This window comes from Camelus dromedarius, chromosome 3 (genome assembly GCF_036321535.1).
Source record: "Camelus dromedarius isolate mCamDro1 chromosome 3, mCamDro1.pat, whole genome shotgun sequence".
NCBI lineage: Eukaryota > Metazoa > Chordata > Mammalia > Artiodactyla > Camelidae > Camelus > Camelus dromedarius.
The window spans coordinates 105,670,892-105,683,760 of record NC_087438.1 but is presented as its reverse complement, the minus strand read 5'-3'; the positions used below and the strand labels follow the sequence as shown (position 1 = coordinate 105,683,760).

Here is a 12,869-nt window from a genome sequence, read left to right as displayed (position 1 = left end):
TGGAAACAAAAATTGCTGGAAACTGGAAACCACTACTATAAAGCAATCTTGGAATTGGTCCATTGATTAGGTGATTAGACATAATTAGAACTGCCTCATACCTAGGTAGAATGTAGCTGTTACATACTTGGGGCTTCGGCCCCAGACAGTCTGGGTTCAAGTCTCAGTTCTCTCACTTATTGGTGGTGTGACCCTGAGCAGGCTACCTCACCTCTCTGGGCCTCAGTTTCCTCATTTGCTCTAAGAGGGTAATGGTAGTACTTACCTCATGGATTGTCACAGGGGCTGAGCTGGGACACGTGGAGCGGGGTGCAGCGTTGTTCACAGCAGGTGTGGTGTTAGATTCTTCCTGTGGTATCAGAAGACACACGTGTTTAGCTTTTGTCCCCAGTTCCAGATTCTACAACCCTTGATAGTGATAGTCACAGGCTTGATAGAAAGTGTCTTTTGTTCTAATGAGGCAACTCTTGGTGAGACCTTAGATGGCTTCAGGATAAGGGCTGGTCACCAGAAATATGAAGCCTTGATTAGAGGCTTAGAACTTTCAGTCCCAACCCCAGCCTCTGGGGAGAGGAGAGGGCTGCAGATTGAATTAGTCACCAGCGGTCAGTGATTTAATAAGTTATCCTTATGTGGTAAAACCTCCATACAAACCTCTAAACAACAGAGTTCAGAGAGCTACTGGGTTAATGAACACATGGAGGTGCTGAGAGGTGACATGTTGAAAAGGCCACGGAAACTCCATAGGCACCCCCACCCCATACCTTCCCCTATGCATCCTTTGCGATTGGCAATTCCTGAGTTGCATCCTGTATAATAAATTGGTAAACATAAGAAGAGTTTTCCTCAGTTTTATGAGGTGGTCCTAGCAAATTTTTGAACCTGGAGACCATGGGAATCCCCTGACTTTGTAGCCAAGTCAGACAGAAGTATGAGTAAGCTGGGGACCCAGTACTTGCAACGACTTCTAGGCGAGGGCAGCCCTGTGAGACGGAGCCCTCAGATCTGTGAAGTCTGATGCTAGTGTCAGAACTGAACTGAACTGAGTTGAACTGAATTGAGTTGAACCAGAGAACACCCAGTTGGTGTCAGAATTGGTTGTTGTGAGGGAAAAACCCAACACTCGCCCTCTGTGCTCTGATTAACTTGGAGGGCTGATGTGAGCGAGTTCCCCCTTATTTGAGATCCACACCTCAACCCTTGGCGCATCTTAAGCCAGTTGACGTTTGCTCGTATCCTACATTGCTGTCTCTTGAGCCCACTTTTGTGTGTTCACTGCAAGATGGTCAAGTGCCTCTAGAGTCAGGGTGTGACTTCCATTCCTCATTAAACCCTTCGTATCTGCCCTTAATTCACCCCTGATGTAGCCTGACCAAACCAGGCACTGGAAGGGCATGGAGATCCTCGAGTGCTGCAGTGTGAGGCCTGCTACCTGCTTTTGTACAGCTCATGAGCTAAGAACAGCAATTACAATTTTCAATGGTTGGGGGGAAAAAATCAAAAGAACAATATTTCCTGACCAAAAAAAAAATTATAAAAAATTCAAAGTTTAGAACCCACAAACAAAATTATATTCTTTGACAGAGGGCCACATTGTGACCTTTGTGGGCCATGGGCACTTTTGCCTTCGGGGCTTCTTCCTCCATTTAAATAAATAAATAAATAGAAATCATATTTTATGACTGTGTTGGCATAAAGACAAATAGAATCCAGGCTGAACTGGTTCATTATTCATATAGGCATTATTATTGTTTTTTTAAAGAAGAAATTTAAATTTAAATATTTTCATGGGCCCCTAAAGTAGCTCAAACCCTGGGCACTGCCTAAGAGATAAGTGACCTTGTCTTTTTGTTTGTTTGTTTAAATCAAGCAGCTTATCCTCTCCTCTCCTGTCTATCCTTCCAACCATTCATTCATCCAGGAATGACTGTTAAGAATTTGGAAACATTGTTTGCCGCTGAATCCAGAAAGCAACTACTGTGCTAAATACATTCTTCTAATACACGTCTGCACATAATGAGTTAGTGGCCAAGACTCTGAAAATTCTAATTCACTCTCCTCTTGCAGCTGCACTCAACTGCCACTTTAAACCCAAAGAACTCATGTTGGCTCCAACCTCAGGTGCCACCTGATGTTAAGCCCTCACTAAGTTCAAGAGAATGGAGCTTTGGGAAGGGCTGGAGGGAAGTATGAAAACCGACATGCAAACCAAAACTCACAAACCCCCAACAATGTGGTTGGTAAATGCTTCCAGGGCAGCGGTCCAACTTCTAAATCCTGGCATTCAGAAAGCACTCAACAAGTATGTGCTTGGAGAGCAAACAGAGTCCAGCCCACACTCAAGCCCCAGGCCACGAGCTCAGAGCTCACCTGCCTTTCTGCTGGCCAGCTCAGGGAGCCAAGTGACTCTGCCTTTTCTCATCTACAGCTGCTTCACAGCACGTTGATGGCGTTGAGTAATTGCGTGTGCTCTGCAAAACCTAACTACTTACTATTTGGCCCTTTGCAGAAAAAGTTTGCCAGCTCCTGGTCTAGTGTTTTACAAATGAGGAAAATGAGGCCCAGAGAGACAGAGTGACTTACGTATTCATACGGGCATTTGTGGGGCATCAAGGACTGGAACCCAAGTCATCCCACCCCTCTCCCTCACACCCGTAACCTGCTCAGGTTCCTGTCAACTTTCCCTGCAGGCTACATCCTCCAGGCCAGGGTAATTCCAGGGAGAGTCTGAATGTCTGCTGAGGGTGGATGGGATGCTTTCAGGGGTCAGCCAGGGGTCAGCCAAGGTTCAGGGAGAAGCCCCACTGAGCATTCCAGCTGGGCTGAAGAGACATTTGCTTTGGGCAAGGTGAACAGGAGCTCATCCTGGTGGTTAATGTGATACAGGTGATGATGAGGAGGAGGAAAATGGGGACACCCACAGAATCACCTAGGACAGGTATATTACACTGAATCGTATGAAACTGCTGACTTTTGACTGTTTTTGACACACAAAATCAGAATTACATATGATCCAACCTAATGTGATTATCTCATTTAACAAATGAACAGGGAGAGTCTTAAAGACATGAAGTCACTTGTCCTGGACGCATCAAGTAAGAAGAGTGAGGCTCTAATTGCTGTCTGATTCCAAATCCTTGTAGAGAAATGTACACTGTTCTCCCATTCAACTCCGCCCCCTCCTCTTGATGACTCTCACCGATCTGGAGGAGGAGGTTCAAATTTCTCAGCGTACAAGGTTGTCATGACTTACTTTTGCTCTCTTCTACGTAATAACCACGTTGTCTTTTTCTCTCCTTCATCCTGACACCTCCCTCTTCCTCACTTTGCACGTCTCACCTATACCCAAGCCTTGCTGCATTCGCTTCTTAAAAGTAAAGTTCACTTCATTAAAAAGTGCCTTGTGTATCTGGACACTTCTTTTTACTGCCACCTCCATCTCTTGTATGGATCCTGCAGTGGCTTCCTCACTGGGCTCCTGGCTGGCGTCCCTGTCCCCTCCATACTGAAGCCATAGTGATCTTTGTAAAATGCAAACGTGACCCCTTCTCCCTGCTCATACTCTTCAGTGGCTTTTCCTTTCGCTCTTAGCGTAAAGATGCCCCTCATCACGGCCTGGGCTCCGTGGGCCCGCGCTGCTCATCTCTTAGGTCCCCTCTCACCCCCTTTCTCACCTGCTCCCTGACCTCCTCCTACCTCGCAGCTCTTTGACTGTGCTGGCTTCCTTCCAGCGGGGCCTTTGCAGTACATGTTCTCTCTGCCTGGAATGTGCCTCCCCACGCCCTTTGTCACCAGTGCTCTGCTGTACTTCCCACAGATGTCAGCTCCAGGGCCACTTCCCTGATCCCCCAGGCCTAGGTCAGTTTCTCCTGTTACCTTATCACCTAAAATAGAACTGCTTTCCTTCAGAGCAGTTGTTTCTTGACACACTTACACTTATTTGTGTGATAGATGTGTGACTCTCCAACACATCTGCAAGGTCCCTGAGAGCAGGGACGCTGTGAACCAGTCCCTGTCTGGCGTCTGGCACACATTCGTATACAAGGATGAGTAGATGAACGGTCCCTGTGGTCACCTGCAGGACGGCCACCCTCTGCCCTGTGGCAATCCCATGGACTCTCCACTGCATCTCTGCCCACGATACCCTTTCTTCTCTCTCCTCCTGGAGAGCTCCCTGCCCCCCCTACCCCAGGGCCCTACCCCACTGTCACCTCTTGGAAGCCCCCTGAACTGAGTTAGTTCCTCTCACATTTGGATTTCTTTTTTCATTGCAGTTTGTACTTCTTTCTGCCATCCCACTAAGCAGACTGCAATGACAGGTGTTTTTTGCTTCTTAAGTGACTATGAGCTCCCTGTGGGCCCCTCTGGATACCTAACACCCAGCACGGCATCTTGGCCTCAGGGCACTGAAGGAGGTGGTGCTGAAGTGAATACAATGCCTTGTCTTTAGGGCATGAGGCTTTGAATTGGCTTCTCTGGTTCCCAGGCATCCTCCCCTGACCCACGACCCACGGCCCACGGCCCACGCACACACACACACACAAAATCTCTGTCTATAAAACACTTAGGTGTTTCCCTCACTGCTGGGAGTGATTTTCACGAGAACTCTCCAGCCGAGGAGAGTAAACATCCAGTGCTCTCCTGAAGCCACACCTGCAGGCTTAAAGTGCAGACACTCCAGGTAACAGGGAACCAGTGACTCCCGTGTGCTCGGCCAAGCATTCATTGGCTTCATCTGTTTGACTGTAATCGTATCACGTCTGCAACACTTAACATTAAGCATCAGGCATGTGTTCTGAAGTTATCACACAGTATAAAGGTGTTTCTAAGAGATGTACGCATTCCTGAAAGCTTATTTACTTAAAGAATTCTATGAGTTTTTGAGAGTTTACTTTATCTAAGATAATTAAACCTGTTAGTATTTCATAACTCTTAAGGCCTCCCAGACCAGCTTCTGTAACCTACGCCAGATACAGCTGGTCAGTTGTAAAATCCTCCAAGTGGCGAGTTAGGTTCAGAGCCCCAACCTTCTCCAGCCCTTCCCTCCCCAGCCCCAGCCCCAGCCCATCATCTCACCAAGGGGGGTTGACTGTCCCTCGTGGGGTTGCCCCCCGCTCTCCCAGCCCGCAGGCGCTGCCGCAGGTCAGGCCCGCCTGCCGTCCGGCATGGATGGCTGCGGCGTCTCCCCTGCGTCCTTCCTTGCCTCTCCTTTCCGCTCCATCCTCCACGTGGTGCCAAGCAGCGCGGCTCTGATGAGGTCACGACGGCCGTAAACCGCGAGTAGCTCTTCACTGTTCATTGGATACAGCTGCACTCGCCAGCGTGGAATTAACGCCCGCACCACGTGGCCTGGGATTCCCATCGCAAACGTTCATGCCTCGTCTCTGAGACACCTTCTCAGATTCTCCCCTCTTGCTCCATTCTTTGTCCACATGCGCTCGCTTTCTGCCCAGTACTGTCCTTACCTGTGTAATAATATACCTGTCTTACCTTCCTGTTATTGTGAAACCCTTTAATAAGAGTTCCTCTTTTAATACTTTCTTTCCGCAGTCCCTTCCTCTACTTCGTAATGCAAGTTTCCTCAGAACGACTGGGGTTATCCTTCTCCCCTGCATCAGGCATTGCCCGGTGGGGCAAACAGTGGTACTTGGGAGAAGAGCAAAAAATCTCAGATATTACGATGGTCTGTGGCCCTCCAAACAGAGACACAGTTTTTCTGCATTACTAAAATTTCATGGTGGAACAATTATGGAAAAAAATGTCTAAAAAGGCTCTTCGACAGTGGAGGAGGAGGGATGATGAGAAAAAGGTTGAGAAACATTGTTCTATACTAGACAGGAGAGAAGGAACTCTGAGGATATGATGAGACTTAAATGAAATTGATGTTTATCTAGTCCTAGAACAGTGTGTGGCACGTAATAAAAATACAGTATTTGTGATAATCTCCAATGTTTACTGTGCACTCACTATGTCCAGGCAGTAGGCTAAGATTTTTACACACTGTCTCATTCGACCCTGCACCCATTCCACGAGGAAAGTACGATTATTATTACAGACAAGGAAACTGAGGCCTAGGGAGGCTGGTTTAATTGCTCGATGTCAAACTCCTGGTGATTGACAGACAGGATTTAAACCTCTGACTTCGCAGACTGACCTCCAGATGCAATGGGAAAGTGACCCCTTCTCCTCACAATGGTGAGGTCACCTACTAATCGGGGCAGAGGAAGGAGAGAGAATGGAATTAACCAGATGTACAGCCTTGAATGGATCTGGACTGATGGATGGTGTCCTTGTGTGCAGGGCCATGATGATGACTGCCTGTGATCTCTCAGCCATCACTAAGCCTTGGGAGGTGCAGAGCAAGGTACGGACTCCTCCTGACCCAAGAGGAGGAGAATGGTGACAACAGCTAATGTGGCTTGGATTCTCCGGCTCCTGAGGCAGCCCATCTTTGCTCCATCCTCCTCTGCCAAGACATGGAGATCACCTTAGCACCTTTCCCATGATGACATAAAGTGGGGTGGCAGGGCAGGAGTGGGGTTTATGTCATTGCTCAGCCGGAAACCAAGTGGGATGGACGCACGGGTAGGAGGACTGGGGCTGGAGCCTGACTCCATGGAGCGTGTCTGCCTGTTGCAGGTGGCTCTGCTGGTTGCTGCCGAATTCTGGGAACAAGGTGACCTGGAGCGCTCCGTGCTGCAGCAGAACCCCATTGTGAGTAGAGGAGGGACGCCAGCCTGATACTGGGTGTGTGATCTCATCCTGGTGGAGAGCAGTGACCTTGCCATGATGGAGAGATGTGCCCCCTCACCCCTGAGGAAGAGACGTGTGACCTTACCACAGAGATGACCTTTCCCTAATACAGTGGTTCTCAAAGTGTGGTCCCTGGGCACCACCATCAACCTCATGACTTGGGAACATAATAGAGATGCAGATCCATAGACCCACCCTGGACCTAAAACTCTGGGGATGGGCCCAGCAATGTGCTCCCCCATAAGGTTTGGGAACCCTGCTCGCAGGTATGCGTCCTGAGCTCACTAAGTAGAGACTGATGAGTGGACACCAAAACTTGGATTTCCCTTTCAGCTCCAACAGTCTGGGAGTCCCCCTCCCTTGACCCTTTCCTGCCAGCACAGAACATGCAAGGGGAAGACCTCGTCAAGCTGAGAACCTGTCGATACTGAAAGTACACAGGCTGGGGTGGAGGGTATAGCTCAGTGGTAGAGCGTGTGCTTAGCATGCATGAGGTCCTGGGTTCAGTCCCCAGTGCCTCCATTAAAAATAAATAAATAATAAAATTTAACTGCCTCCTCTGCAAAAAAAGAAAGTAAATAGGCTGGGATGGTCAGCCAGCTCCCCACCAGAGACAGGGAGACCAGTTAGAGGGGGCTGACAGAGGCCCTCCAGAGCTAGGGCAGGGCTAGGAATTAAAGGTCGGGTAAGATGGCAAGACATTCCGGGGACAGAACCGTTGTATGCTAAACTTGTGAGAGCGCTAAGGATGCGGGGGTGGGGGGTGGCAACCACATGAGGCTCCGGCGGGGGTCTCAGGGAGGGTGGAGGGCTGTGAGGAGCAGACAGACATCCAGGGACTTGTGTCTTTCTTCTTCCTTCTTAACAACTGAAAATGTAGCGAGAATAGTTAATGAACTGCATATATCTTTCAACCAGATTCAATCATTAGCAACAGTCCGCCATTCTTGTTTTACGTGCATGTTTTATCTTTTGGCTGACGTTTCTTAATGTAAATCCCAGATGTTGTCATTTCTTCCATATATACTTCAGCATGTGTCTTTAAGAGATAAGACCTTCAAATACACACACACCCATACACCATTTTCACACTCAAAAACTGAGTAATAATTCTTCAGTATCATCTAATCCCCAAACTCTGTTTTCCCAGATTGAGAAAATTAAGTTGGAATGTTCAAATCAGGATCCAGTCAAGGACCACACTCTCTCCGGTTGTTGTGGCTCTTAAATCTCTTTTAATCCCTAGCAGTTTCTGCCTTTTTTTTTTTTTCCCCGCACTCTTTTGTTAATCTGTTCCTCTATCCCCCCATTTCCTGCAAATTGCTAGTCAGATCTGCAAACTTGGTAAGTTTCAGGTTCAACTAAAAAGATTCTTTTCTTTTGTTGCAAGAGTGCTTCCTAGGTAGGGTGGGTCCCCTTGCTGCATCAGGCCAGGAGGAGCCTGGCACACTTAACTCTTTCTCCCCACTGACAGCCCATGATGGACAGAAACAAGGCGGACGAACTCCCCAAGCTGCAGGTCGGCTTCATTGATTTTGTCTGCACCTTTGTCTACAAGGTAAGTCCTTTGCTTCCTCAGGCCCAACAAGATGTCTTTGCTAAGCCTGGGATTCCCAAACCACATCAGGAATAATGAACCCTGGCAAGTGACCAGTGAGTGATTCTTTACAAAGTGCTTCTCATCTCTAATAGCATCTGGTCCCCAGGACAGCCCTGTGGGGGCTTGTGTGGCTGCACACCCAGGCCAGAGCCTGGAGCATTGTACATCCTAGTTGCTCAGGAAATAGTTGTGGGACAAATGACAGATCATGTTTCCAGGCAGGGAGGAGGCACAAATGCACCTCTGATATAACGCAGACTAACGGGGTCCTCCAGGCAGCAGGGCAGGGTAGCTGATCTCTCCACGATCATCAGTGACATATGACACCATGGAGACTGGGCTGGGTGCTATCCGGGTGTTATCACAACCACCCTGTGAGGTACCGTCCCGATTTCATGGTGCCCTGCCCAAGGTCACACAGCCAGTGGCAGAGTCTAGACCTGAACCCAGGCAGCTCTGGGCACAGCCGGCTCCAGCTGAACTCCGCAGTGGGCCCTGGGTTTGCCATTCTTACCTTGTGCAAATCTTCAACAGTCTGCATCTCAATTTCTTCACCTGAAAATCTAGAAGTGATGACTCTTGTTTTCCCACCTCACAGGAGTTTCTGAGGATCCAAGGAGATAAAGCATTTCATACACTGTCATGTGCTGTACTCTAAGCATTATTTTTATTCTTAGAGCTAGGAGACCTTAAGAATCCTCTAAGATATCCCGATTTCACTCGGCAAATACTGACTGAGTGTCTTTGTGCCCCAGACCCTGGGCTAGGCCAAGTTCACCCCATGAATGAGCAGAGACGTCCCTGACCTGTGCAGTTCACAGCACCGGGGTCACACTGGCAAAGGGAATGATTACAGCGAAGTGAGATGGGCAAAGAGAAGGCTTCGGGAGCTGCTCATAGAGGACTCGACTTTCTAATAGAGGAGGGCAGAAGAGGCTTCCCACACGAAGTGATGTCTAAGTGGACAAGAGGGGAAGTTAGTGTTCCAGCAAACAGAAGAGCTGGTGTGAAGCCCACGGAAAGGAGGGGACACCCAGGGACTCATAGATTTGGAATGCCCAGAAGGTTCCAGACGGTGAAGGGGGAAAGGCACCGGGTCTGAAGGGCTTGAAAGCCTTGTCAAGCTTCATCCTGAAAACCAGGGGGCACCTAGGAAGGTTTTAAGCAGGAGAGGGCCGGGATCAGGTGACCAGAGGCCCTGCAGTGTCAGCACACACCCCGCTGGGTGACAGAAACTGCTGCCGGCCCCCGGGGGAAGCTCATTCCAGTGCCGGACACATCCAGCTGCGCTCCAGGGCTCAGCTGGGCACCAGCGGCTCTCTCTCTTTCAGGAATTCTCCCGCTTCCACGAGGAGATCACTCCCATGCTGGATGGGATCACCAACAACCGCAAGGAATGGAAAGCACTTGCTGATGAGTACGAGGCCAAGATCAAGGAGCTGCAGGGGGAGAAGGAGAAAGACCAGGCACCCAACCAAGGTTTGTGGAAGGGCGGAGAAGGGGAGCCCCGACCCCACACATACTGAGCGCTCACTGCGTGCCTGGCGGGGCCGCACAGCCTCCCACACGTGGGCCCGTTCAGGCCTGCCCGTGACCTAGTATTGTCCCTATTCTACAAATGAAGCCACTGGGGCTCCCAGAGGTGAAGTGTCATGGCCAAGTCACACAGTTAGTAGTGGCCGAGCCTGGTTCCCAAGACTGAGGCTCCCGGCAGTGATTCCCCGGCTGCCCCCAACCAGGGTAGGACAGACTCCAATAATAAAGTGGAGGACACAGGGCCTCTGAAAGCCTTTAGGTTTGCAATTCTTGGTCCAAAGCAGGTCAGAGGGAAACAAACCCACTGCAGCCTCCTCTCACCTGGTGTGTTCTCCTTCCTGTCTGATTCCAACAACGGCAGGAAATCAGCCCGGGGGGAAACCCGGTTCGGGCACCGCATCCAAGTCCTGCTGCATCCAGTAGCCCCAGCGGGGATCTGCCGGCCAGGACGGCCCCACCCTCCACGGGAGAAGAGAACCCAAGCCAGTGGAGAACCACACACCTGCTTGAGAAGTCAGAGTCACAGGGTTTGAAAACTGAAGGATTTAGTTTACATCTTCCTTAGTGGCTTTCAAACCTCTTTTCAGCCCTGAGAACGTCTTACTGAGCTGAACCAACATTCTAGCTTTCATAGACCCCAATTAAACATTGAATTAGTGCCAGATCCACCTGCTTACCTAGGGTCATTTTTCTTATACTTTCATTTTATAGTACGCAAATTTTCAATCATTCTCAAGAATAGAGAATTCTACAACGATCCCCACCTACCCAGCACCCAGGTTCTAATATCAAGGTTTTGCCACACTTGCTTTGTCTGTCCTTTTATATTTCTCTTCCATTTTTTTCCTTAGCTGAAATAAATAAAAACAAATTCCAGACATATCATTTCACTCCTGTTACGCATCTTTAAAGACATATGAGCATTGCCTAACACAACTACATCATTATCACATGCAACAAACAAACCTCTAATATCCAGTTGTGGCAGATGCTGTGATGAGCTGTACAGATCCTCTGCGGAAGACTGTGGTCCAGCAGCGGTGAGTGCTGTTGGCAGACAGTCCTCGGCGTGAGGATGACCTCATCCTCAGAGAGACAGTTTGCCCAAGGGTGGCCTGCACCCAGTGATGCATCCATGCTTGGCCACCTTGGCCCAACACAGGACAACTCTGCAGGGCCCTTCTAGCTCCGGGGCTTCTTATGGGGCCCACTAAGTCTGTCTCCAGGCTCGCAACACAGCTCAGTTTCTCCCTCTCCCCACTACTCCTCCCTTCCCTTCCCCAGGCATTGGTCCCGAGGGCACTCCCTAATAAACATCTGGCAGACTCTTTGCAGAAGCTGCTCTCTGGGGAACCTAACTTGTGGCTCCAGTCCTGACTCTCCCCCGATGTTGCAACAATGTCTTCAATGATTTGTTTGAATCTGATCCAAACAAGTCGACTTCTAGTTGTCCCGTATTCTGGATTTATCCATTTGCTTCCATGTGATGCTGTGTAACATATTCCTCTGTCCCTGGTTCTCCTCTAAGTGGGTGCAAACTCTAGAACTTCTCTTCCTCCCTAATAGAATGTTATGCAGAAGCTTATACATTAATGCAGCTGCTTTGAGGAGAGGGAACGCATCATTTCTCCAAACTGTTTGTAAACCACTGATCCACTCCAACCTCCCTCTTTATATAAGCGAGGAAACTGAAGGCCAGCGAGGGGACGAGGAAATTCTTGGCACAGTTCCCTGCCTTCCCTCCAGAAGCAGATGCTCAAGGTCACAGAGAACACAACGTACAGGGCACGCGCCCCATGACCGCCAACAGCAGATCAGTCTGGGCTCCTGACACATTAGCCCTGCCCATATATGGAGGTCTTGCTGTCAAGAGGGATCTGGAACCCTGATCTTTATCTGCGAGATGTTGTGGCTCGGCTCCCTCCCGCCGCAGCTGTGCAAAGTCATTCGGCAATGGATGGGAGCATTCGGAATTCCTAATTAATGGGGATGGGCACCCTGTAACAAATGGAGAAGCAATCCCCCTCTCTTGGAGTTAACCTTCTAGTAAGGGGGTGACAGGTACTGAGCCATCAATCGCACAGATAACCTCTCGAAAGACTCTAATTCATGCCACAGATCCCTGCTGCTGAGAGCAAACACCCCCATTTTAGAGAGAAAAATCATGATGTCTTCCCTTTTTGCTGAAGAATTCCAATTTCCAGAATGAGAAAATAAATCACCTGAACCATGAGAGCACGTCTGTGGAGGTAATAAACAATTTGAAAATAGCTGACGCAAGACATGAAATGGAGTGACTTGTTACACTTGCTCTTGTTTGTGTATAATTTTCCTCACCAGTGTTTCAATCCTTTGGGAGCACGTGAGATTCATGCACTCAAACTGCATTAAAACATTAAAGCAGTTTTAGGTCTAAATAAAGGCCGACCCCAATAGTGCTTTGAAACTGAGGCAACAGCACACACACCCACGACTGAAAGTCTTGGAAGACGTCGTTTCTTCACTGCTCTCACGGGGAGCAAGTGAGCAGAGGAAAATGTTTCCAGTTCACCCAAACATGGAGCACGATTCGTCTGTTCTCCCCACCCTCTGATCAGTTGTCAATTCGTGTCGATGTCAAAATCCCTCTTATATTTCCATATAAGCACATATATTTAGTGTGCTTATGTGAACAAGTTGATACATCAAAACAAGGGAGTCCTCATTCACAAGGTGGTAATAACTATAAAAGTCGAGGCAAGAAGCAGGTCATGGAACAGTGTTAGGGGAGGCAAGTCTGAATGGTTCATTAGACCCACGAAAAGTGCTGTGAAGAAGGCACAGGTGAGTTCGGAGAGTTTTGGAGGCGTGAGGGGCACACCTTGGCCAGGGTCTTCTCTGACAGATGACACTGAAACTAGAATCCTTTTTCCAGTTAGTGGCCGGTGTGTCCCTCAACGAACATGTAGGACCAATAAAGAAAGACACACCTGGGCAGGGC

The 12,869-nt window shown here is 49.0% G+C and overlaps 1 protein-coding gene across 4 annotated transcripts in view; it reads left to right on the top strand.

The window, feature by feature from the left end:
• The window catches only part of PDE6A (phosphodiesterase 6A), a 56,537-nt gene extending 45,749 nt beyond the window's left edge, over positions 1-10,788 (top strand). For 2 of the 4 annotated variants that reach the window (XM_010989498.3, XM_010989496.3), the window contains 5 exons: positions 6,301-6,364; positions 6,640-6,714; positions 8,228-8,311; positions 9,685-9,832; positions 10,242-10,788. In XM_010989498.3, coding sequence (XP_010987800.1) covers positions 6,301-6,364; positions 6,640-6,714; positions 8,228-8,311; positions 9,685-9,832; positions 10,242-10,312 — 442 coding nt within the window. In that variant the 3' untranslated portion in view covers positions 10,313-10,788. Of the gene's footprint in view, positions 1-6,300; positions 6,365-6,639; positions 6,715-8,227; positions 8,312-9,684; positions 9,836-10,241 lie in introns of all 4 variants that reach the window. The other 2 variants (XM_010989495.3, XM_010989497.3) reach the window with 2 other exon arrangements.
• The last annotated feature ends 2,081 nt before the right edge of the window (positions 10,789-12,869 follow it).